This window comes from Microcaecilia unicolor, chromosome 2 (assembly GCF_901765095.1).
Source record: "Microcaecilia unicolor chromosome 2, aMicUni1.1, whole genome shotgun sequence".
Classification (NCBI taxonomy): Eukaryota; Metazoa; Chordata; class Amphibia; order Gymnophiona; family Siphonopidae; genus Microcaecilia; species Microcaecilia unicolor.
Window position 1 is genome coordinate 396,801,431 of NC_044032.1, and position 25,650 is coordinate 396,827,080.

Consider the following 25,650-nt stretch of genomic DNA (forward strand, 5'->3'; position numbering starts at 1 on the left):
ACAGGTATGTAGCATTCGCTTTGGGTTGGTTGGATAGTTCAATAACATTGTACTAAGAATGTACTAAACTCCAAGAAGTGCTTCTTTCATCTAATTACTTCCCATAATGGATAGGATCCTAATATGTATGGAACTAAAGTACTACAAAAGGGTTCCAAGGAAGTGCTGTCACTGGAAAGTTAGTGACCCTTTTACTAAAAGGAGTTAAGCCCTTAATACATGGTAGTTGCATGCTAGCAGGCTACAGCAGAAATGCGTTAAGTATTTTGCAATATTGTACCTCATTATACACACTAACCTTTTTCATTCCCACATTATCCAGCTAGTGCATTACGATTAGCATATATTTACCCCCAAATTCTGTAAATGGTGCCCAAAGTAGGTATACAATTAGATTATAGGATAGGATCGGTTACATGCATAACTTAATTAGGCACTAGCATGTACACTAGCCTTTAAGCTGGCATAAATGCTAGTGCCTAAAGTTAGGCTTGAAAAAGTGGACATACTCTATTATTCTAGAAAGGCAGTTCCCTGTGGAACTCCTGTTATAGAATTGCTGCATAGTACCCACATATTTGGTACTTAATTGTAGATGACCTTTCTTGAATTTATGCCTAATTGGATAACTCAGGATTAACACAAGAGCAATTCTCTGGTGATAATTGTTTGTAGGTTCCACAAGCTGATGGGAACATTAATGCATGACCTACAAGTACTACTACTACTTATCATTTCTATAGCGCTACAAGTAAAAAAAGAAATGCCCTACAAAGTACCGCATTAAATCTGGGCTTAGCGTGTGTGAAAATCCTGCATTAGAATGCGTTAAGCCCACTGGTGTAAATTGCAACCTTATTCCTATCCTATTTAAAAAAAAAAAATTAGGATATGCTAGATGTTTTCACACTTTTTTTACTGACTGTCAGCTGTTATATCTGTTGCAAACCACTCTTCTATTTTTTTCTAGAAAAATATGGTTGAACCCTCTGGGTTTCAATAAAGCACAGCTGATCCCAAACACCTGATTCTGTGTGTTCTAAAAATATTTCTAAAGCAATCAATCTGCTTGGAAAACAATTGTTGTAGAGCAAATGGAAGCCACTGTTTTCTCTGGGGAAAAATCAGTCTCTACAGTCTTGTCTTACACAGTTTTCATGGAAAAGGCTGATGATAATCTGTGTGTAGAAGAATTAGGCCAAAGGCAAGGTTAATTATAAACAAAGTGTTTAATTAGAAATCATCAATTAGCAGTGATGGGGAAAACAAAGAAGATACTAGCAAGAGCCTAGGAAAATATCTAAAGTTGGCTTCTTTTAGACATTTCTTGGTGTGGAAGTGATTCTTAAAATGGACTTTTAGAGCATTTTTATCAGAAAATCCCACATTTGACTCATACGCGTCATATCCTGAATGAAGTTTGCTGTTTCTCCAGTCAGTTAACTATGAGCTTATTGTTTGTTCAGACTTGGATCAACAACATGCTCTTGTGCTTTGAATTCAACAACATGCTCGTGTGCTTAATTTGCTGTTTCATTGGTAGCGCTGAATGCATAGCTTTTATTAAATCATAATCCATAAACTGACCTAGCCCCCATTGTGTTTTATGTGGTCATTCTAACTAGATTGGTGCATCTTATTTCCTGTTTCACAGAGCAAGAACAATAAAGGAAAGTGAAAGTTGTCTGCTCCGAAACAACAGAGGGTAATTCTATAAGTGGGTGTCTTATTTAGGTGCCCCAGTGTTGCATGGTGAAAGCCTACTCTGGGCCCCCAGATTCCATTATAGAATACTAGCATAACTGGTATCAGCGTGCCTTATATTTGAGCACTGCAGTTACACAGCCATAGATGGTATGTGGTTTATTAGATTTAATATATCACCCTTTCTGACAGCATAACAAGGTGGTTTACATAAATTTAAATTAAAAGAAAAGGAAAAGAACTCAATTCATCCTTTAGATTGTAAGGTCCTTTGAGCAGGGACTGGCCTTCTTTGTTAAACTGTAAAGCGCTGCGTAACCCAAGTAGCACTCTAGAAATGTTAAGTAGTAGTAGTAGTAGTAGTGACAGTACAGAGAAGTGAGGAGTAAGAGAGGAATAGCAAACTTACACCCAGATTCTATAAAATTTGGGCACCCAAAATTGTACACACATAAATAAATCTGTTAATGAGCTATTAACAATCCTTGATGTTAATTTGCTCTAATTTGAGTTTGGATTTGGCTGCACAAAAATCTATGAAGATCCATGTCCAAATCCTCTTGCACGCAACCTAAAAGGGAGCCTGGCTGTGGTAAGGGCATGGGCAGATTAGGGGCATTTCAAAGATTTATGCGAAGTATTGTAGAATTTGGGGGCTGTAGGCCCTAGTTGGGCACCAGGATTCATACCAGTTTTCAGTTGGAGTATGTGCCAGAATATGCACTAAGCACTCTTCTATAAAGAGCGCTCAGCCTGAAGCACGCTTTATAGAATAGCACTGAACACAAATTTTTCCTGGCACCTACTTTTTGGTGCCGTTTACTGAGTCCGGCCCTTAGTATGAGAACCATAAAAGGTGAGGGGAGGCAGGTACAGCACTCAAAGTCTTGACTCTAGTGGTCTGCACTACCTGTAGTCTGGCTGCCAAAGGCAGTTGTGAATAGATACATCTAAGCTGCACTTAAAACTTTGGAAAAGACAGTTTGAGATGAACAGAAGCTGTAAGAGCTTCTCAAAGAAAGGGTGCTATATGGTAGAAAGCACAAGAACGAGTGGATTAAATTCATGCTTGAGATACAGGAGGCATAGGAGCCAACTTTTCACAATGATTGGGAGTGCTGAACCTATTACAAATTACTCATACTTGGACATAATGGAGGGATTTGCTCAATATTGGGGTTGCTGAAACAGCCACAGCACCCACAGAGCTGGCTCCTATGACAGGAGGAATATGTAAGTGACAGTCATTGAGTGACAGAAGAGTTCTGGTTGGTGTATAAAGGATGCTTGAAGTGGATACTGGCATATAATACTTTGATCAGGTGAGAATCTTGTACAACAAGGAGGCACATAACTTAAGGCTCTGTTTACTAAGCCACACTATAGGCGTGCTATCGTTATTAGCGTGTGCTGATAGAAACACCCAGCGCGCACTAAAAACACTAGCACACCTTAGTAATCAGGGCTCTTAGAGTATTCTGTGAGCTGTACACATAACTGATAGCAGTGCCCATTCCACTCCCATGCTCTACCTATGTGAATGCCCCCTTGCAGTTTAAGGGCTGTGCTACTTCTGTTCACCCATACAGAATTGTGCTTAGTCACTTTGAGTGCACTTACATGCTTACATGTACCTTTACCTGCAAATGTGCTGGTATTTTGTACATTAACACGTGCAAGTGGCACTTAAATATGGGTGCCCAGTTGTAGAGGTTCCCTTTAGAAATCTAGATGCACACAAAAATTGTTATTAAACTGAAATCAGTACCTCAGTGAAACTCAGGGAATTCTAATTAATTCAGCCTCTTTCTCTTTTGTTGGTCTTATTCCTAGATCTCCAGAATGTTATTTTTTTTCTAAAATATATCTCCCATATTTTCACATGTGTTTTGTATCAAAAGATGTCTAGTGTTTAATTTTTTTTTAAATCTCATGAGGCTTCATTTCAGCCGTTAATTCTCTTTTCTTACTTTGAAAGCACAAAGGTAGGATGTTACTGGCAGTTCTGTAATAACTATGAAAATAGCAGCAAATCAGTTTGAGGCAAAATGCTGAGAGTAACAGCAATTGCTGAGAGGGAGAATTTTAAAACATTTTTTTTTTTGTTACATTTGTACCCCACGCTTTCCCACTCATGGCAGACTCAATGCGGCTTACATGGGGCAATGGAGGGTTAAGTGACTTGCCCAGAGTCACAAGGAGCTGCCTGTGCCGGGAATCGAACTCAGTTCCCCAGGACCAAAGTCCACCACACTAACCACTAGGCCACTCCTCCACTTTAGCAATGTAGTAGATATCAGAAAGGAATACATGAGGTTGATGACTTTACTAATTTTAGCTGGGTTATGTATAAAATATTGACAGCAATTCTTGTTTACTAAGAGAAGGGAAAGACGGGTAGGAAAGAGGGATCTTGGCTGGGGACAGTTCACATTGCATTAGATGATTAAAACATTTTTTTTATTTATTGAATTTGTTGTCAGGGAAAGCTAGATTTCCGAATGAGATTCATGTAAAAAAAAAAGTATTTTGAACAGTTTGACTTGATTCTTTTGCATGTTGTAAGGTATCAGGATCAAATCAAAAGCCCTGCTAATATGAAAGCAGCATTTTGAAATGAGGTCTGGATAAGTTGCGCAGGTCATAATTTCAGTCTCATACTCAAGCCATCAAAAACAGAAGTCGATCCGTTGTTGAAGGAGATGGTTAAGTTCACTAAGTGAACAAAAGTAAACCATTCACTGAAGAAAACACTCAACCAGTGTTGTGTCAGTTAGGTGAAACAGCTTTCTACTGACATTGAAATCTGTGGCAGAGAATATGGAGGAGCTGCATGTAATTGCCACAGAACCAGGTGCAAACCAGCAGTTTCTGACTAAACTATGCACAATTGATGAATCCAGCCTTCACTACATCTGGTGGTGGTCCCAGTAAAATATCATTTGAAACGGCATCTGACAATTATAAGCTCAGACAGCCATGTGATAGCATCCTTAAAGAATCGTCTTGCAGATCATCTGGATGACTATTTTACAGCTAGAGAGACGCACTTGGCAGCAGCATTGTTGGATCTAAGGCTGAAGGGTCATTTAGATCTGATGACAGTGGAAGGGCTGAACAGTGCTGTAAACAGATTGCAAACACTGATAGCAAGCTGTAAGTCAAGGTGCAGCCAATTTCTGAACCGCCAGCAAAATGTCCAAAATGAAAAGAATCAGAGGCAGATATTTTTATTTTTTTTTTGAGAGTAGTGAAGAGCTAGGAAACAGCTTCAGCGATTGAAGTGGATTCATATGTATCAAGCGTGGATAAGGAATTCTGCTTGTCTCTTAACTACCTATTGGTAACAGAGGTTACATATGTTCCACCTGATATTCAAAGTGATTTAATCAGCCTGGAGAGGCTCCTGGCTGTTTAATCACAAATATTCAGCAGCACTTATCTGGTTAGTGCTGCTGAATGGTCTCAGTTCGTGCATGAGCCAAAACCAGCGAACTCCAGGGTGGAGTTGGCACTTAGGCGGTTAAGTGCTGATATTCAGCCCATAACCGCAAAACATAACCACATAAACTGGGCCACATAAAAAATAGCCTGTCTTACGCGGTTCATCTTATGCGGTTAAGGGCTGAATATTACACTTAACTGCATAAGTTCTAGCAACCAAGTTAAGTTTTCCATGTACTAAATATGTTTCCCCATGTGATATGTTCCATAAATATCTGATAAGTCCTGGAGATTTCTGAAAATAATGTTCTAAAGTATATTATTTACAGCAGAAAGTTTCATCAAATCAAGAACAACAACAAAATATTGAAGATCAAGAGAATGTTCAACAGGATTTAGTCTTGGCAAATTTAACTGATTGTTTTTAGAATCTTGTGAATTAAGGATTATAGCGACCTCTACCTTAATGGAGGCTTTGGCTTTGTCTACGGATAGAGAGTGGTTGTTGATCATTTATTTCAAGCATAGGCAGAAACTGTTTTATGATAAAAGAATTTGGATTTGACTGAATGTTTTAAGAGAAACTCAAAGAAAACACAATTTCTACTATTATGACCAGGAGTTCAGCAAATTGGGGCTTCTTAAATATCCAGGTAAATATGTAGTCAGACTTGATTCTTAAAAGTATGTTTTTTTGTTCCCTCTTAATTGTCTGCTGTATTGACCACCAAGAGATTAGCAACTGGGGTCATTAAAGGACTCCTGTTGTAGGTCCTAATTAAAAGGCTCTTACAGCATAATGTGTTTAGCTTGGAAATGAACAATGCTGTGTCTTTTTTTTTTGTTTGTTTTCCTTGTTTTATATTGTTTTTCCTTTAATATCCTCCTTTAATCATCCTTGGCACTCTTAATTGTTGTACAGTATAAGAAGTTTGAGATTTGTTTTCTGAAATTTAATTACTTTAGTATATTTTTTATGTCTCAGCTCTGTTATTGTACAAGTATTATAGTTGATATGTTAATAATGAAAATTTGTATTAAAAAATTTTAGCGGCCTACATAAACCGGATATTCAATGTTGGTGCCCAGACATGGCCCGACATTGATTATCCGGGACTACAGCCAGCAGTGGGCATAAAAATGCTGATCACCGTCATCTGAATATCGGCCAGAATATGTTTTTCATGTATATTTTAAAAAGTTAAACCTGTTATTTTGTGTTAAAATTTTAGCAATTTGTAGGACACGTTTTATGTTTTGTTTGAATTTACAAGGTCTTTGAAATGCAGGTTGGGTATGGCAGTTGGAAAAAAAAAACCCTGTGGGGATGGTACGGGGATGGAAAAGAATTGACTGGGGTTGATAAGGGGATGGTAGCAATATTTTATGGATGGCGTGGGGACAAAACAGAATTGAGTGGAGGTGGGTGGGGATTGGAATCGGACTATGTCCCCATGCATACATCTATCACATCGTATGCTTAGTCTCATGGACTTTCTCCCTCAGGAGCAAGCCACAGAGCTTTACCAGTTAGCCAGAAAGCAGCTGGAATGCAGAACATATCTGGTCAGCGGCACATATGACATATTTGATATTGCGTCCAGACTGTCTGCTATGGGAGTGGGGATGCATAGGCTCTCATGACTACATATCTGACCTGGAATCAGCGGTCCAAGAGATTGGTGGACATAACCTTGCCGAGGTGACAACCTTTATGGGTACAAGGTGGAAGAGGTTGGTGACCTCATCAAAAATCATACTGACACCATCCAGTTCCTCTCTTGCCTCCAGCTGCATCCTTCTCTACTAGGAGGTTCTCGAGTGGGCCTAGATGGAGACCTTACTAAAGGTGTAGGTTTCCACTGCCTTCCTATTGTTTGTGAGTGCACCAACCTGCCAAACTAAGTGGTGTGCATATTTTGATTATATTGAGAGTGTTGGATTGATAAATAGTCACAAATCAGTGATGATAAGAGGTTGGTGGAGGTCGAGTCAATGATTAAGCAATGTACACGAACCAGTCATTTACCCACTGAGTGAAAAAAAATTTTTCGTGTCAAACATATGAGACTCCACTTCACGTTATAGTATTTACTGAGCCTCGATGTAGAGTGCGTTTGCATTCATATTTGTTTATGTATATCTAGTTTGTGATTTCCTATTATACCCAGCAGTCCCAGCCCCAGTGGTCTTAGCCACGTGTCCAAAAGACCCAGACTGCTCCCCAGTCAAATTAGGGGACAAGATTTTGACTGGCTCCAAGAGAGCATCGCCACAGTCCAAGTAACCATCCTGGATGGATTACTGGGAAGGGGGTGGGGGAGAGGAGGCAGAATTTTTTTCCTTGTAACCTCCAACCATTGGGCTCTTCAAATAGTCCTTCTTGATTACACACTTCATTCACATCAGAAACCACCAAATTGCCAACTGAGAACATCATACATCAGCTCTCAGCACAAGCAGGTACTTATAGAGGAAATCTCTGCCCTTCTCCAGGCGAATTCGGTTGAACCATACCACCAGGGGAAGAAGGGAAGGGATTCTATTCCAGGTAACCTAAGGACCCTGAACAAATTCCTGGTCAAAGAAATGTTCAGGATGATTTCCCTGGGCACCCTTCTTTCTATGATTCAGGAACAAGATTGGCTCTCTCTGGACTTATGCCCATATTTTCATGCTTCCCAGTCACAGGAAATACCTCAGATTTTGAGTGAGGAAACACCACTACAAGTATGGCGTTCTGCCTTTTGATCTTGCATCAGTTAGTGCCTAGCAGTAGTCACAGCATTGCTAAGCAGACTATGAGTTTGTGTTTCCCTACCTAGACAATTGGCTTGTCAAGAGCACATCGCAGGAGGGGGCGCAAGAGTCCATGCAGAGAACTATTTGGGTGGTGGAGCTACTAGGGTTTGTGAAAAACTACCCCGTCCCATCTACACCCAGTACAACAATTGAAATATACAGGAGCAGGGCTGCTGGGGGGGGGGGGGGGGAACTAGCCTCCAAAGGGGACCCAGAGCTGGCAATAGAAAAGCTGCTTTTTTGAGGCTTCTGGTGGCAGGCACAGGCAGAAGGTTGGACTGGTTTCCTGTTCCTGTGCCGGGTTATCACATTATTGCGTTTACTCTGCTGGCCACGGGTCCTTCTTCCTGCCATGTCCCTCCTCCTGTGTGAAGTGCTTCCTGTTTTCCACATTGGCAGGAGAGGACGTGGGAGAAAGAAGGACCCTTAGCTGGCAGAGCAAAGATAATGCAATAATCTGGCACAGGAGCAGGAGACAGACTGAGCGAGCAGTAAGCTACTGCCAGATTGTGAACTTTGTCTTGATGTCTTCAACTTTATTTGCACTCAAACTACTGTCTCAAGTAAGCAAATCTCTGAATGCCTATTTAAAACTTTATAGCGATATAATTTGTGGAGAGGGAGAGGCAGGCAGCATAGAGAGTTTCTGTTTTCAGTTTTCAAATGTGCAACATTGGTATGGAATGTTATTGTTATATTCCATTCTACACCTATTATAGGTTCAGAATGGATCACAACTTTAACCAATCAGTAGGATTGAGAGCTTACATTTATAAAGTAGAATAAAATCATTATAAAATGGCTATATCACATTAATGTTTAATATATTACACAAATCTTCTAAATAGCTCTGTTTTTAGAAATTTATGAAAAATTTTACAAAAGTTAGAAATGGAAGCCTGGATGAGACCCGAGTTCACAGATAGGACAGACTGGAAACTCCCAGCGGCCAGAAAAGATAGAGAAGCAGTGATCTTTAGGTGCACAGGGATGGGGTTGTTCCTACGGGTCCTGGGCTGCAGGAGGAGTTTGAGCTGGTCACAAAGGTGCTGAATGGCAGCCCTATCAAAGCGGTACCTAGTGAGACACTGTAGGTCAGTGAGGTCTAGGAAACTGCTATGGGGCCTGAAAACTCTGGGGCGTGAGTACCTCCTGTGGTGCCTCCCCTCTTCCTCCAACATGTAAGCCACCTGTGCATTTAGTGGCCTCCATTTCCCCACACTACAGGTGCAATGCATTGCCACCAGTGCTCACCTCTCCCTACCAACTTGATGAAACACAGCAGCAACAAAGAGAAGCTGACACTCATTCTCCCACCACTGACAAACAATGCGGTCACACACTGCAAGCACTCTCTGACCCAGTACAAACTCTCCTTCCACACTTTCTAGCCACTCACTCTCCAAGCAGCAAACAACAGTCTTCACAAACACGCTGCAGCAGTACACAGGACAAAGACAAACAGAGACTACAAATAGGTAAGGGAATGAATTATGAACTTGGGGACAGTGAATGGATAGGGAGAGGGGATGGGGGAGATAGAGGAAGGAGTAGTGGTGTCTGGATTTGGGGGCTAGAAGGGGTAGGGAAAGGTGAAAAGGTAAAACACAAATGAGGCAGGTGAGGGTGAAAACGTGCTGACTACGGCACACAGACAAAGGTAACAGGTACTCAACAAACTCTCAGCTTTCTCTCCCAACAATGCTCTTGCCACTCTCCAACTGCACAAAATCGCTAATGGGTCTAATGATGACTTCCCCCTTACCCTGGTCGCTTTTTTTTCAGGTCGCTTTTTTCAGGTCTAACTAAGGACGCCCATGTTCCGACCCATACGAAACCATTTCACAAGCCGTTATACCCTGGGGGCGCCCATCTCATAATGCCGCCCATAACACGCCCCCTGTGGGGAAGACCATAGATGGGCGTCCTTGCGCTGAGGACGCCCGGTTTCAATTATTGGATTTGGGCGACCTTCTTTCATGGGGACGCCCATGTGCCTTTTGTGTCTCTTTTTGGACGCCCTTTTCTTTCGAAAATGAGCCTGTCTATGTCACCCCTTTCCATCGTGCTTCTACACCAAGAACAATGCCCACACCCCTTTTGGCTTATAATCAGAACGTTTCCCTTCTCATAGTTTATCTGTCCCCTTCGATATGCTATTAAAGGAAATTCACCAACCCCCTCCCATCCAAAAAACAAAACAAAACATTTTTTGCCAGCCTCTATGCCAGCCTGAAATGTCATACCCACCTCCATGACAGCAGTATGCAGGTCCCTGGAGCAGTTTTTAGTGGGTGCAGTGCACGTCAGGCAGGTGGACCCAGGCCCATCCCCCCCCCCACCTGTTACACTTGTGGTGGTAAATGGGAGCCCTCCAAACCCCCCAAAACCCACTGTACCCACATGTAGGTGCCCTCCTTCACCCATAAGGGCTATGGTAGTGGTGTACAGTTGTGGGGAGTGGGTTTTGGGGGGCTCAGCACACAAGGTAAGGGAGGTATGCACCTGGGATCAATTTTTGAAGTCCACTGCAGTGCCCCCTAGGGTGCCCGGTTGGTGTCCTGGCATGTGAGGGGGACCAGTCCACTACAAATGCTGGCCCCTCCCACAACCAAATGCCTTGGATTTGGCCGGGTTTGAGATGACCGGCATCGGTTTCCATTATCGGCGAAAACCGATGCCGGCCATCTCAAACCCCTCCATCTCTGACATTTGGCCGGCCCCAACCGTATTATCGAAAGGAAAGATGGCCGGCCATCTTTTTTGATAATACGGTTCGGGACCACCCTTTGCGGTGCTGGCCATATAGATGGCCGGCGCCGTTCGATTATGCCCCTCCATGTCATCCAAGATTCTCCTTTAAAAACTAATGTGTTGATACCAGTGTGAACAGTATACCACCTCTTCTTCAAAATTGGATACATATAATGTAGCAATAGAGGGGGGCCAATGATGCCTCCATAGCTGCTACTCCAACTTACAAATAGTATTTTCCTTTGAGTCTGAAATAATTCTTCGTAATCGCCATTAATGTCAATTTCATAAGAAAAGAGGTTGAAATCCTCTGAGAAGAAACTCAATTTTCCAAGACCTTCCAAACTGTGTCCAAGGCTTCGAACTGAGGTATAGAAGTGTGTAAAGCTGTCACGTCCAATGATACAAAAATAGTTTTAGATGTCAATTGTGTTTCCTGAAGCAATTTTAGAAAATGCGTAGTGTCTTGCAAAAAGGACCATACATGTTTGGCTTTAGGAGTTAAAAACATGTCTACAAAATAACTCGGTGGCTCTAGCACTGAATTCTGTATAGATACTATGGGCCATCCCGGCAGCTTATTCACACTTTTGTGGACTTTAGAAACAAAATATATGCGAGGAGTGCTGGGATATTGTTTACAGAAGAATGCCATTTCTTTAGTTGTTATCATATTATTGTAAAAGACTTCCCCCACTATTTCAGGCACAGGCAGCTCCTTGTGACTCTGGGCAAGTCACTTAACCCTCCATTGCCCCATGTAAGCCGCATTGAGCCTGCCATGAGTGGGAAAGCGCGGGGTACAAATGTAATAAAATAAAATTTCTAGGATCTGTTTTTAAAGATCTTTTGATGGATCCTGCTCCAGTCGTCTGTACACTTGTTTATCATTTAATGTCTGTTGGCTTCACTTAAGTATAAGGCTACTGGTTGCACTGTGATGGCTACATCTTCATCTGCCTTCAAAATCATCAATTGTTGATTGAATTGCAACTTTTGTAAGGCATTCTTGTGTTCTATGATAAATTGCTCCACTCTCAATTTTGCTTAAAACTTTTTTCTGCACATTGCAATTCCTTCAACACCAGGCTTCAAAAAATCTGAATAGATGATTCCATGGGGCCCAAAGGCACCCATCGAGATGGATTCCTCATTATTGATACCTCCCTCTGTTCCTCATCATTTTTTAAATGTTTTCTCAGCTGCAGTTTCCAAATAAACTGATATGATGCTATTCGTATCTTAAATGAATCATATTTTTCAGTAAGAACAAATCCATGTCCATATTCTAACAATTGGTGTTGTGCATTAGAATTCCTTCAGTTATCAATCATGTCTCACTTTCATACTGGTGCGAGGCACAATCCAGCTTATAATTGAATCCTGGCCCCTCCCATGACCCAATGCCTTGGATTTGTTCGTTTTTGAGCTGGGCGCCTTCGGTTTCCATTATCGCTGAAAAACAAAACCGCGCAGCTCAAATCCGCACACATCCAGTGCATTTGCCCGGCACAAACCGTATTATCGAAAAAAAGATGGGCGCCCATTTTTTTTGAAAATACGGTCTGTCCCGCCCCTTCACGTACCCTTTCTCGGACATAGACGCCCATGGAGAAGGGCGTTTGCGTTCGATTATGCCCCTCCTTATGTACTAACATGAATAGAACTTCTAAAATAATTGACATTGTGTCTTTAAGCACAGTTGTTTAATTTATGCTTTTTTTTTTAATTCATGGGAAAATACTGGTATCAAACAAAGGCTTCATAGTAAGAACTTGTCATTTGCATCATTATATTTAGGGTTCACAAACTTTTACTCTGCATGGTACAGTTGTAATTTTGGTAGCATTGCAAATGATTCATCCTGCATCTACATTAAGATGTTTTTGTTTGTGTTACAGATTCATGTTTATTCTCTTGGAATGACATTATATTGGGGAGTAGACTATGAAGTACCTCAGAGCCAGGTAAACATCTTGTGCTGTACCACCACATATTATGTGGATTTGACTATAGTTTTTAATATAGTTGTATTAAACAAATGTGTAAATTTGTAACATAGTGATTAACTTAATTCTGTTACATAACATTGTACTAACACAACTGAATGAATGAGTTATCTAAACCTTTAGTAATGAAACAACACTAGATTTTCATTTTGCCTGGTTTGTACTTATGGTATAATTGTTGAACATAGAAACATAAAATAAACCATACTAGATTTAAGCCCAGCATCCTATATCTGGCAGTGGCCAATCAAGATTAAAGGTACCTGGCAGGATCCCAAATAATAAATAACATTCCTTGTTGCTCACTCACAGGGGAAACAGGAGCTTTCCCAAGTCTGCATGGCTAATAATGGTTTATTGACTTTTCCTCCAGAAACTTGGCTAAATAGTTTTTAAACCCATTCTAACTGCCTTCATCACATATTCTGGCAGCAACTTCCACAGCTTAATTATGGGTTGAGTGAAAAGTACTTTTTTTGACTTGTTTTAAGGGAGTAATTCTACAAATGAGCACCTAGGATAAGAGGTAAACAAGCATCTATGTTAAGTGTGTTGTAGAAAAAAAAATTAGGAGCCAAACAGGCTCATTTTCAAAACAGAAAAACATCCAAAAGTTACATAAGTCTGCATTTGGACGTTTATCTCACAAAAACGCCCAAATCGGTATTTTCAAAACCTCTTTTTAGACGTTTTTCTCTGAAGTCCTTCAGAAGGACGTCTAAATCTCAAGGGGGCATGCCAGGGGCATGTTCAAGGCGGGACTTGGGCGTTCTTAAGACTTAGGCGTCCTTCAGCCATAATGGAACAAAACAAAAATGTCCATGACTAAAACTTAGACATTTTGAGCTAGACCTGTTTTTATAACGAATAGCTGCAGTGGGAATTGAACCCACTTCCTTGTCATCAAGCAGATGAATCCATTACGAATGGGTTGTGTCCACCTACCAGCAGGGGGAGATAGAGAGCACTGAAAAACCATAGTGCCTCTTGGCCAGCTAGCTCCATCTGCCTCTCAGTATTCTCTATCTCCCCAGCAGGGTTGGACACAGCTTATTCAGCTCCTTCAAAAATCTGCCTGCGGTGGCTCGCTCCTGGGCTTTTGCCAGTTGTAGCAGGGGTATTGTGGCTATTGGAGCTTCACTTTAAAGGCACATAGATTAGCCCTTTCCCTGCCTTACCCTTCCCCCTATGTGGATGCAGGCATATAGGTTTGCCCTGTCCCTTCCTTTCCCACACTCTTCTATGTGGATGCAGGCACATTGGTATGTCCTTTCCCTGCCTTTCCCACACTCTTCTATGTGGATGCAGGCACATTGGTATGTCCTTTCCCACTCTCCTGGACCTCTGGAGTGCCTTTGTAGCTGTTGCCTCTAACTTTCCTCACAATGTTTAAAAAAATGCGCTTGTTAGTGCTGCGATTCTGAGGCTTCTTTCTGTCTGTGCAGCGTGACCGGAGCTCTGTGACTTGGTCTGGTGAGGTAAGAGAGTATTGTAGCTCCTCTGGGGAGGGCCCGTGATCAGGACGTTTTTGGCGCAAATCCGCCATTTTTAAATTTTCCGCCGTTTTCGGCGATGGCTGCGGAGGTTGGTAAGCACTGTTCACGTTGTGGCAAGTGCAGATCCACAGCGGGGCTCTGTAAATCATGCTCTTCAGACGTCAGGGCCGGCCCAAGCATGGCGAGCGAGGTTTCTTTCCGCTCGATGGAGCTGGCAGCGGGCGCCATCTTGGATGCGCCGCATGGCTCGACCCCCGCAGGAGCGGAGGGGTCTGAGGCCGGAGGGGAGCCTTGGATGGAGGCTACCAGAGGAGCTGCTTACCCCGGATTGGAACCGGGAGGCCAGGATGAGCCTTTCTCCCCTGAGTTTGTGTTGCTTTTACATAAAACGTTCATGTTAAAAAGAGCTCTGCCGCAGTTGTCTGACTCTGCGTTGCTACCTGGTTCCCCTCCGGTGGAGTCTGGACCGGGATTTCCATCAGGCGTTTTTTCCCCAGACAGTTGGCCGCAAGACAAGCGCAGAAGGGTAAACTACCCTTCAGAGAGTGGCGCACCCCCCTTCCCCCCCCCCCCCCCCTTGGTCGGGCTGTGGGGATTCTGAGGGGTCTGGCAGGCCTTCGTGGTCCAAAGAGTCAGAGGAAGGTGTAGAATTGCCACTGGATCCAGATGATCCCACTGCAGTTAGGATTTTCCACCGTGAGGAGCTGCCAGCGCTTATTTCTGATGCCTTACAGGCCCTCTCTATTGAAGATCCTGTGATGGGCGAAGCCTCCTCTGGTAATCCGAGGATGGCAAGTACTAAGAAGCCTGCTCGAGCCTTTCCTCTGCATGACTCCATCCAAGAGCTTATTTCGGTTCAATGGGCTGACCCTGAGGGGCCTTTGGAAGTTACCAGGGCAATGGGGCACTTATACCCTCTCAGTGAGGAGCACTTGGCACGCTTGGCCGTGCCTAAAGTGGATGCCCTAGTCACGGCTGTGACAAAAAAGACTACTCTCCCAGTAGAGGGAGGGGTCGCCCTGAAGGACATGCAGACCGATGTCTGGAATCAGCAATCAAACGGTCCTTTGAGATTTCAGGCCTAGCCTTACGGGCTTCCGTGTGCAGTTGTTATGCTGCTCAAGCCTGCCTCGCTTGGTTGCAACAGGCAGTGGAACAGCCCAGGGATGGAGCAGAGCCCCTTGCGGAGGTGGCACCGCAGATGGAGTCGGCCTTGTAATTTTTGTCTGACGCCCTCTATGATCTGGTCAGAGCTTCGGCTAAACAGATGACTGTGGCGGTGGCCGCTCGCTGCCTTCTATGGCTACGGCATTGGGCGGCTGACATGGCCTTCTCCTATTTGGTGAGGAGTTGGAGAAAATTGTTAAAGGCCTGGGGGAAACTAAACCCCAGCGCTTTCCCGAGGATAGGCCGTGGCCTTCTTCCAAGGGTCAGGCAGTTCCCTCCTCTTCCAGACCTCGCTTCTGTGAAGCTAGAAGGTACCGCCCAGGGCGTTCTGCTGGGTTTACTTCATGTGCCCGCTTTCAGCAGAGGAACTCCTTTTGCTTGGACAAACGTTCCGCAGCGGCCGGCTCAAGGCCTAGTGTTCATGGGCGACCCTCTCAATGATGATGCGCCGGCCCACTCCTCGATTCCTGCAGTTGGAGGACAACTTTCCCTCTTTCTCGAGGAATGGGTCAAGATTACCTCAGATCAGTGGGTTTTGAACCTGATCAGAGATGGCTACAGATTAGAATTCAATGCCCCGGTGAGAGACTTGTTTGTGGAGTCCCGATGCGGCTCTGTCGTCAAACGGGCGGCGGTAGAGGAGACCTTGCAAGGCTTGTTCCACCTCGGGGCGGTGGTACCTGTGCCTCCCGCCGAGATGGGCTAAGGGTGTTACTCCATTTACTTCGTGGTGCCGCGAAAAGGAGGGTCTTTTCGGCTCATACTCGACTTAAAGGAAGTCAACAAGTCACTAAGAGTGCGGCATTTTTGCATGGAAACCCTGCGCTCCGTCATTGCGGCTGTACAGTCAGGAGAGTTTCTCACGTCTCTGGACCTGAAGGAAGCTTACTTGCACATTCCTATTTGGCCCCCGCACCACCGGTTTCTCCGGTTTGCGATGTTGGGAAAACATTTCCATTTTTGGGCCTTGCCAGCGCTCCCCGAACCTTTTCCAAGGTAATGGTGGTAGTAGCTGCCTTTCTCAGGCGAGAGGGTATCCGGGTTCACCCGTACCTCGACAACTGGCTCATCAGAGCGGACTCTGCCGAAGAGAATCATCATGTAACAGCCAGAGTGGTCTCAGTACTTCAATCTGTGGGCTGGGTTTTAAAGGCCCTTCAGTGTTCGCCCTTCGAGCTGCTTAGGCGAGCTTCAGAGAAGGATGTGACCCTAAAGACGGTCTTTTTGGTGACCATTGCATCGGCAAGACGGGTGTCTGAGCTCCAGGCACTGTCCTGTCGAGACCCATTTCTGCAATTGCACCTTCTAGATGTGTGAAGGGCTCTGTTGCAATATCTGCGCATGTCAAATGCTTTCAGGACCTCTGATCACCTTTTTGTGTTGTTGTCAGGTCCTCACAGAGGGTCTCCAGCGTCTAAAGCTAATCTGGCTCGTTGGCTCAAAGAAGCTATTTTTTCAGCATATCTGCTGTCTGGCCGGCCTCCGCCTGAAGCCTTTAAGGCACATTCCACAAGATCAATTTCCTCTTCTTGGGCTGAAACTGGAGCACTCTCTCTTTAAGAGATATACAGTGCAGCGACATGGGCTTCTAAGCTCTCATTTGCCCGACATTACAGGCTGGATGTGGCTGCCAGGAGGGGGATGTGCATTTAGGATCACAAGTGCTGGCACGTGGTGTGGCCTGCTCCCACCCTATCTAGGGATTGGTTTGATACATCCCATTCGTAATGGATTCATCTGCTTGATTACAAGGTAGGGGAAATTAGGTTCTTACCTTGGTAATTTTCTTTCCTTTAGTCATAGCAGATGAATCCATGAGCCCTCCCTGATTAATTGTTTGTTTGATTGATTGATTAATGCTGTTTTGGGTTCAGTTTTTCCTGTAGATATGTTCCCTCATTGGGAGAAGTTGGAAAAAAGTCTTCAGGATTTCTGTTCTGTTACAGGAGGTTGAGTTCGTCCCTCCTTTATGTTATTGCTCCTGTTCTGGGGCGTTTGTTCACTGTGAGGAACGTTCATGTTATTCTACTTTGCGGTGTAACACTGCTTTGGAAGCTTCAAATACTGAGAGGCAGATGCAGCTAGCTGGCCAAGAGGCACTATGGTTTTTCAGTGCTCTCTATCTCCCACTGCTGGTAGGTGGATACAAACCATTTCGTAATGGATTCATCTGCTATGACTAAAGGAAAGAAAATTACCAAGGTAAGAACCTAATTTTCCCTTCCCCAGGATCAAAGTCTACTGCACTAACCACTAGGCTCCTCTGCTCCACACAAGAGGTGCCCCAAATGACAAGATGACCACTGGAAGGAATCAGGGATCACCTCCCCTTACTCCCCCAGTGGTCACTATCCCACCCCCCCAAAATGTGATTAAAATATTACTTGCCAGCCTCAGATGTTATACTCAGGCCCATTAGAATAGCATGCAGGTCCCTGGAGTAGTCTAGTAGTGGTGCAGTGCACTGCAGACAAGTGGACCCAGGCTTTTACCTCCACCTACCTGTTACACTTGTGGAGGAAACTGTGATTCCTCCAAAACCCACCAGAAACCCACTGTACCTACTGGTGCTCCCTTCACCTGTAAGGGCTATGGCAGTAGTGTACAGTTGGGGGTGGCGGGTTTTGGGTGGGCTCAGTAGACAAGGTAAGGGAGCAATGGTGAGATGTGTACCTGGGGGCATTATATAAAGTCCACTGCAGTGCCCCCAAGGATGGCCTATTGCTTTCCTGGGATGTCACTTTTCCACTATTCTACCTGATGCCAAGGTTTCTATTTATTTTATAACATTTGAGCCTTGTGTCTATTATTTATCAGTAGATTTGGTCTTTGAATTCAGATCTATAGATAAAAAGGAGGTCTCACTGTATATATCTAAATACCAGAGTGCTATTTTTCCATACTTCAAAGCAAGAGCGTACATTTCCTAATTACCAGTCCCAATACAACTGAAGCTTTTACCTCCTCAGTGCATGTAAATGGTTTCATCCTTGTGTGGATTCTCTCATGCCGTGTGAGACTTTCTTTCCAACCAAAGCTTTTACCACACTCAGGACATGTAAATGGTTTCACTCCTGTGTGTATTCTCCGGTGCATTGTGAGGTTTACCTTCTGACCAAAGCTTTTACCAGACTATACATGAAAAATGGTTTCTTTCCCGTGTGGGCTTTCTGATGCTCTCTGAGATTTACATTACAACCAAAGCTTTTACCACACTTAGAACATGTGCATGGTTTCACTCTATTGTGGATTTTCTTGTGTATTTTGTACGTTTTGCATTTGGATGTTTTTTGTTTGAAAATGGACCAAACAATAAAACATCCAAATCACAAAATGTTTTTCCAAACAGCATTTTCAAAAGGAAAAGAGAGACTTTTTTTTTGTAGAAAATGACCTTTTCTGTTCTGATTTTGGACATTTTACAAAAAAATGTCCAAATTCAGACTTAGATGTCATATCCAAAAATGCCCCTTGTGCATTTGACTTGCCCAAAGTCACAAGGAGCAGCAGTGAGAATTGAACCCATGTTGCCAGGATCAAAGCCCATTGCACTAACCATTAAGCCACTCCTCCTCTGTTTTGGATGTTTTTCATTTGGACGTTTTTTGTTTGAAAATAGACCCCCAAAAAAGACGTCCAAATCACAAAGCATCCATAGTATTTTTGAACATAAAAGATAGACATCTATCTTTTTCGAAAATGACCTTCTTTTCTGTTCAGAATTTGGACATTTTTGTAAAACGTCCAAATTCTGATTTAGACGTTCTATCGAAAATGCCCCTCTATATTTCTTAATAGAATTCTAGTACAACTGGCTAAATATGTGCCAACTTTTAAGTTTGTCCACTTATACCAGCTTTATATTGGTTTAAGTGTTTGCGCTTAGATGTTAACTGGAACACGCACAAAGCATGGTGCATATTTTTCCATTAGTTGATATTCTATAAGAAGTTATTTACATGCATAAGTGACTAGACTGCCACTATTTATATTAATTCCTGCTGCCTAAAACTAGGCAGATTCTTATAGAATTATCTCCTAAATGTGCTATCTTTTGTTTTCCTCGCATATTCCTTGTCCTAGTACTATTTCACAGGGTAGACTACTCTTCCAGTGGAAGGTGGTGTGGCACTTAAGGATATGCAAGACAGACGGCTAGAGGCCTCTTTAAAACCTGCCTTTGAGGTGGCCGCTTTGACACTTCAAGCTTCTGTTTGTAGTTCTTATGCGGCCAGAGCTTGTCTCAGTTGGCTACATTCTGTCATGGATTCGATTTCGGAGTCTGATATGCCAGGAACTCCTCAGATGTCGCTGATGGATATTGGGCTGGCGTACTTGGCGGATGCCTTGTATGATTTGGTCCGTACTTCGGCCAGACTCATGGCCTTGACCGTTTCCTCTCGGCATCTTCTGTGGCTCCGACATTGGGCCACAGATATGGCCTCTAAGCAACGGCTCATTAAATTGCCTTTCCGAGGGACATTGCTTTTTGGGGAAGACCTAGAAAAGATTGTTAAAGATTTGGGGGATTCCAAATCTCAGCATCTTCCGGAGGATAGACCCAAGTCTACTTCCAGGCAGGGAGCCTCGAGGTCACATTTCAGAGAGGCGCGACGGTATCGCCCGGGGCGGTCCAACGCAGCCTTTCAGCGTACTCGTTTTTGGGCAGCATTCTTCCTTTCGCAACGAGAAGCGTCCGGCTGGACCCCCCCCCTCTTGTCAGGGGGCTCCTTCTCGGGCCTCCCAATGATGGGGCACAGGTCCACTCGGGAGGAGAGCAGATCGGTGGTCGACTTTCTCTGTTTCTTCCAGAGTGGGCCAGAATTACTTCGGACCAGTGGGTCCTCGATGTGGAACGAGAAGGTTACAAGCTAGAATTCTTCTCTCCCATCACAGACTTTTTTCTGGAGTCCTCTGTGTATCACGGGCCAAGAAGATAGCGGTTCTGCAGTGTTTGCAAGACCTGCTAAGGATAGGGGCTATCGTGCCTGTTCCTCCTCTCGAAAGGCGCACAGGTCGGTACTCCATCTTCTTTGTGGTTCCAAAGAAGGGAGGGGCTTTTCGGCCTATTCTCAATCTCAGAAAAGTAAACCAGTTTTTGCAGGTTTGTCACTTCCGCATGGAGACATGAAGGGCAGTTATTGCTGCCAGGCAAGTTTTTGATGGCTCTTGATTTGAGGGAAGCTTAGCTGCACGTTCCCATTTGGCAGCCCCATCAGAGATTTCTCAGATTCGCAGTGCTGGGTCAGCACTTCCAGTTTCGGGCCCTTCCTTTCGGAATGGCCACTGCCGCACACACTTTTTCCAAGGTCATGGTGGTGGTGGCGGCGTTCCTGCGGAAGGAGGGGATTCGAGTGCATCCGTATCGCGATGACTGGCTGATTCGGGCAATGACAGCAGAGGAGAGTCGAGTAGTCACCGACTGAGTGATTGCGGTGTTGCAGTCCTTAGGTTGGGTGGTCAGTATGGACAAGAGTCATCTGGTTCCTACTCAGAGTCTGGAGTATCTTGGAGTGCAATTCGATACGAAGCGGGGGAAGATGTTTGTCCCCGAGGGGGCGAAGGATCAAATTGCTTTCTCAGGTATGGACCTTATTGAGTCGTTGTGCTCCCCGAGTGTGGGACTATGTTCAGCTCCTCGGTTCCATGATGGTTTCTGAGAAAGATCTAACACAAGACAGTGTTTTTGGTGGCCATTGCTTCGGCTAGGGGGATTTCTGAAATTCAGGCTTTGTGGGGGTAAGCAAACATGTGGACAATGGGGAGCCGGTTGATATTGTATATCTGGATTTTCAGAAGGCGTTTGACAAAGTGCCGCACGAAAGACTCCTGAAGAAATTGCAGAGTCATGGAATCGGAGGTAGGGTATTATTATGGATTAAGAACTGGTTGAAAGATAGGAAGCAGAGAGTAGGATTGCGTGGCCAGTATTCTCAGTGGAAGAGGGTAGTTAGTGGGGTCCCGCAGGGGTCTGTGCTGGGTCCGTTGCTTTTTAATGTATTTATAAATGACCTAGAGATGGGAATAACTAGTGAGGTAATTAAATTCGCCGATGACACAAAATTATTCAGGGTCGTCAAGTCGCAGGAGGAATGTGAACGATTACAGGAGGACCTTGCGAGACTGGGAGAATGGGCGTGCAAGTGGCAGATGAAGTTCAATGTTGACAAGTGCAAAGTGATGCATGTGGGTAAGAGGAACCCGAATTATAGCTACGTCTTGCAAGGTTCCGCGTTAGGAGTTACGGATCAAGAAAGGGATCTGGGTGTCGTCGTCGATGATACGCTGAAACCTTCTGCTCAGTGTGCTGCTGCGGCTAGGAAAGCGAATAGAATGTTGGGTGTTATTAAGAAGGGTATGGAGTCCAGGTGTGCGGATGTTATAATGCCGTTGTATCGCTCCATGGTGCGACCGCACCTGGAGTATTGTGTTCAGTACTGGTCTCCGTATCTCAAAAAAGATATAGTAGAATTGGAAAAGGTACAGCGAAGGGCGACGAAAATGATAGTGGGGATGGGACGACTTTCCTATGAAGAGAGGCTGAGAAGGCTAGGGCTTTTCAGCTTGGAGAAGCGACGGCTGAGGGGAGATATGATAGAAGTGTATAAAATAATGAGTGGAATGGATCGGGTGGATGTGAAGCGACTGTTCACGCTATCCAAAAATACTAGGACTAGAGGGCATGAGTTGAAGCTACAGTGTGGTAAATTTAAAACGAATCGGAGAAAATTTTTCTTCACCCAACGTGTAATTAGACTCTGGAATTCATTGCCGGAGAACGTGGTACGGGCGGTTAGCTTGACGGAGTTTAAAAAGCGGTTAGATAGATTCCTAAAGGACAAGTCCATAGACCGCTATTAAATGGACTGGAAAAATTCCTCATTTTTAGGTATAACTTGTCTGGAATGTTTTTACGTTTGGGGAGCGTGCCAGGTGCCCTTGACCTGGATTGGCCACTGTCGGTGACAGGATGCTGGGCTAGATGGACCTTTGGTCTTTCCCAGTATGGCACTACTTATGTACTTATGTACTTATGTACTTATGTGTTGCAGAGATCCTTTTTTGCAGTTTTCCGAAGCAGGGGTGTCGATCCGGACGGTGCCGTCGTTTCTACCTAAGTGGTTTCGGCTTTCCATGTCAATCAGGCGGTTTATCTTTCATCTTTTCGAAGAGAGGATTGGAAAAGGTACAGCGAAGGGCGACGAAAATGATAGTGGGGATGGGACGACTTTCCTATGAAGAGAGGCTGAGAAGGCTAGGGCTTTTCAGCTTGGAGAAGAGACGGCTGAGGGGAGATATGATAGAAGTGTATAAAATAATGAGTGGAATGGATCGGGTGGATGTGAAGCGACTGTTCACGCTATCCAAAAATACTAGGACTAGAGGGCATGAGTTGAAGCTACAGTGTGGTAAATTTAAAACGAATCGGAGAAAATTTTTCTTCACCCAACGTGTAATTAGACTCTGGAATTCATTGCCGGAGAACGTGGTACGGGCGGTTAGCTTGACGGAGTTTAAAAAGGGGTTAGATAGATTCCTAAAGGACAAGTCCATAGACCGCTATTAAATGGACTGGAAAAATTCCTCATTTTTAGGTATAACTTGTCTGGAATGTTTTTACGTTTGGGGAGCGTGCCAGGTGCCCTTGACCTGGATTGGCCACTGTCGGTGACAGGATGCTGGGCTAGATGGACCTTTGGTCTTTCCCAGTATGGCACTACTTATGTACTTATGTACTTATGTAGGATTATCCGGGGGAGTTTGCCTCGCTACGTTTCCTGGACGTGCGGAGAGCCTTGTTTCGGTACTTGCAGATCTTTAACGAGTTTCGATGCTCGGATCATCTCTTTGTGCTCTTGGGATCGAAAAGAGGTGAGGCGGCTTCTAAGGCTTCCATTGCTCGCTGGATTAGGGAAGCCATTGGAGCAGCGTATCTGCTACAAGGGCGGGCGTCTCCAGTGGCCCTGAAGGCGCATTCTACTCGGGCATAGGCGGCTTCTTGGGCGGAGGCGTCAGCCTTATCTCTGGAAGATATTTGTCGGGCGGCTACTTGGTCATCCCGTCATACTTTTGCGAGCATTACAGGCTAGACGTGTCTGCTTGGGAGGATGCGAGTTTTGGGGCAGGAGTGTGGCGCAGGGAGCTTTGGCTTCCCACCCTACTTAAGGATTGCTTTGGTACATCCCACTAGTTCCTGGATTCATCTGCTGTAAGTAACAAGGAAGGTAAAATTATGTCTTACCTGATAATTTTCTTTCCTTTAACGCAGCAGATGAATCCAGAATCTCTCCCTAGTTAAGCTGACGTTTTTTTCATTTTCCGTGCAGTGTGGCTATTTTTTCCTTCCGGGTTCTCTTTTGCAGAATTCAGACAGATATGGGAACACGGAAAGGATTCCGATTTCTGGATCAAATTGCAGTTATTTTGAAGTTCTTATTTGGTTCTCTGTTTTTCATAGTGAGGATTGTTTCTGGTTGTTATTGGTTTCATATTTTTGGCCTTGGCAAATGCTTACGAATGACATACTAACTGAGGAAGGAGCTGGCCATCTGGCATCACTGCCTTTAGTTTGTTTATCTCTATCTCCACCTGCTGATAGGCGGACTTAACCCACTAGTTCCTGGATTCATCTGCTGCGTTAAATGAAAGAAAATGATCAGGTAAGACATAATTTTACCTTAAATAATCTTGTATGGCTCACAGTTTCTGGTAGGGTAATATTTAAGATCCTGCTGCTAGCTTTAAGAGCATTTAGCAATCAAACTCCCATTTATCTATCAAAGCTCATTATTCCCTGACAGGGTCCTTTGTTCTCAGAATTCCTCCTCCAACCTAAATACCCATCCTAGCTTTGGTTAGGTAAGTTAGATAGCTAGGGGGCAATTATAAAAGGAGTCGTCTAACTTTAAATGGCAGGAACACTTGTAATTGGCATTATTCTAGTTGGTTACCTGTGTAAGTGGCCTCTTATAGAATACTGAGTAGTGGAAGAGTATGCATCATGTTTTTATGGCATGTCCTTTGTGTGGGTGAAGTTTGAGTGAAGCATACAAATATGCATGTAAAGTATAGTTTTCTATAATTTATATGTGCTCCGGCCAATCTCTAGGTATAGGCATCTATACCAGCTATAGGGATTGTGTAGGTGATACTATAAAGAAAAGTAGGCTTAAAATAGGCACCTGCTTACCCTCTTATCTTTTTCTACCTTTTATTTTAGACTGTAAACTGCTTTGTCCTATTTGTGTAGTAAAATGATATAGAAAGTTTTTAATAATCATAAACATGGAATGGATGCCCTGTTACAGAATCTCTCCTAATGCTGAAAATCAGTGTTTGCTGCCTACCTGTTGACCTAAGCCTGCTTTGGGCCTTTTCAAAGTTTGACCCACCGAATTTAGATGCCTGGTGAAATTTAGGGGGTTACATTTTCCTGGTTAGCCCTGTCGGTTTTCCAAAACCTTGATGTAGGCTTCTGAGTCCTTACTTAACCAGTCAGAGCCCTTTGAATATTAATCTCTAAGTAAATGGCCTATGGGATCTTGGTCTTATACCTCCCCAACTGCTTTGAAAAATCATTAGCCAGTTGAAAGTGAAAGGCAGTGGGAGTGGAGAGGGAAACAAAGATCCTACTGATCATTTCATTGCATGCTGTGCAGGTCATCTAGAGCTAAATTTTATTCCAAAGTGATATTCCAAATTTTATTCCTGAATTCTCTTCCTTATTGTGGTTCCTTTTGTTGTAAGTAGGACATACTATAGCTTAACTTTCACTTAAGGATAGTTTCCATAAGAAATTTAAAACAGTTGTGCATTTGAAGTTTATTGCCTGCTCGGATAGAACTCAAAAAATTGAATTAAATAATTTCTGGTATACAGCAAATAATTGCTGAAGGTAAATAATTAAAATGTATATAATTCTTATTTGTATTTGCTTTTTGATTTCTGGTGACATATCTGTTGAAACCCGGGGGGGGGGGGGCATTTTCAGAAAAGTTTAACTGGGGAAGAAAGGTTCCTCCCTGGTTAAACCCTGCTAAGCTGGTCATGCTTGGATATTTGGTGGCATTTAACCAGATAGTGTCACTGAATATCCCTTCTGACTGCCAAAGCACTAACTGCCTAAGTTAGGGGTGGGCTGGGGGCTCAGCATGGGCAGAGCCAACATTTAATTGGTTAGTGGCGATATTCAGTCTGCTAACCCGGTGTGAACGGGTAAAGGTAGGACTGCTGAAAGGCTGTCTTAACTTTATCCCTGAGTTAACCAGGCACTG

At 43.9% G+C, this 25,650-nt stretch overlaps 1 protein-coding gene across 1 annotated transcript in view; it reads left to right on the forward strand.

Annotated features, from left to right (window-relative positions):
- The window catches only part of PTPN13 (protein tyrosine phosphatase non-receptor type 13), a gene marked incomplete at its 3' end in the record, with an annotated part of 651,945 nt that overhangs the window by 218,699 nt on the left and 407,596 nt on the right, over nucleotides 1-25,650 (forward strand). The window contains 1 exon segment of the mRNA XM_030190609.1: nucleotides 12,606-12,671. Within this exon segment, the coding sequence (XP_030046469.1) occupies nucleotides 12,606-12,671 (66 nt within the window).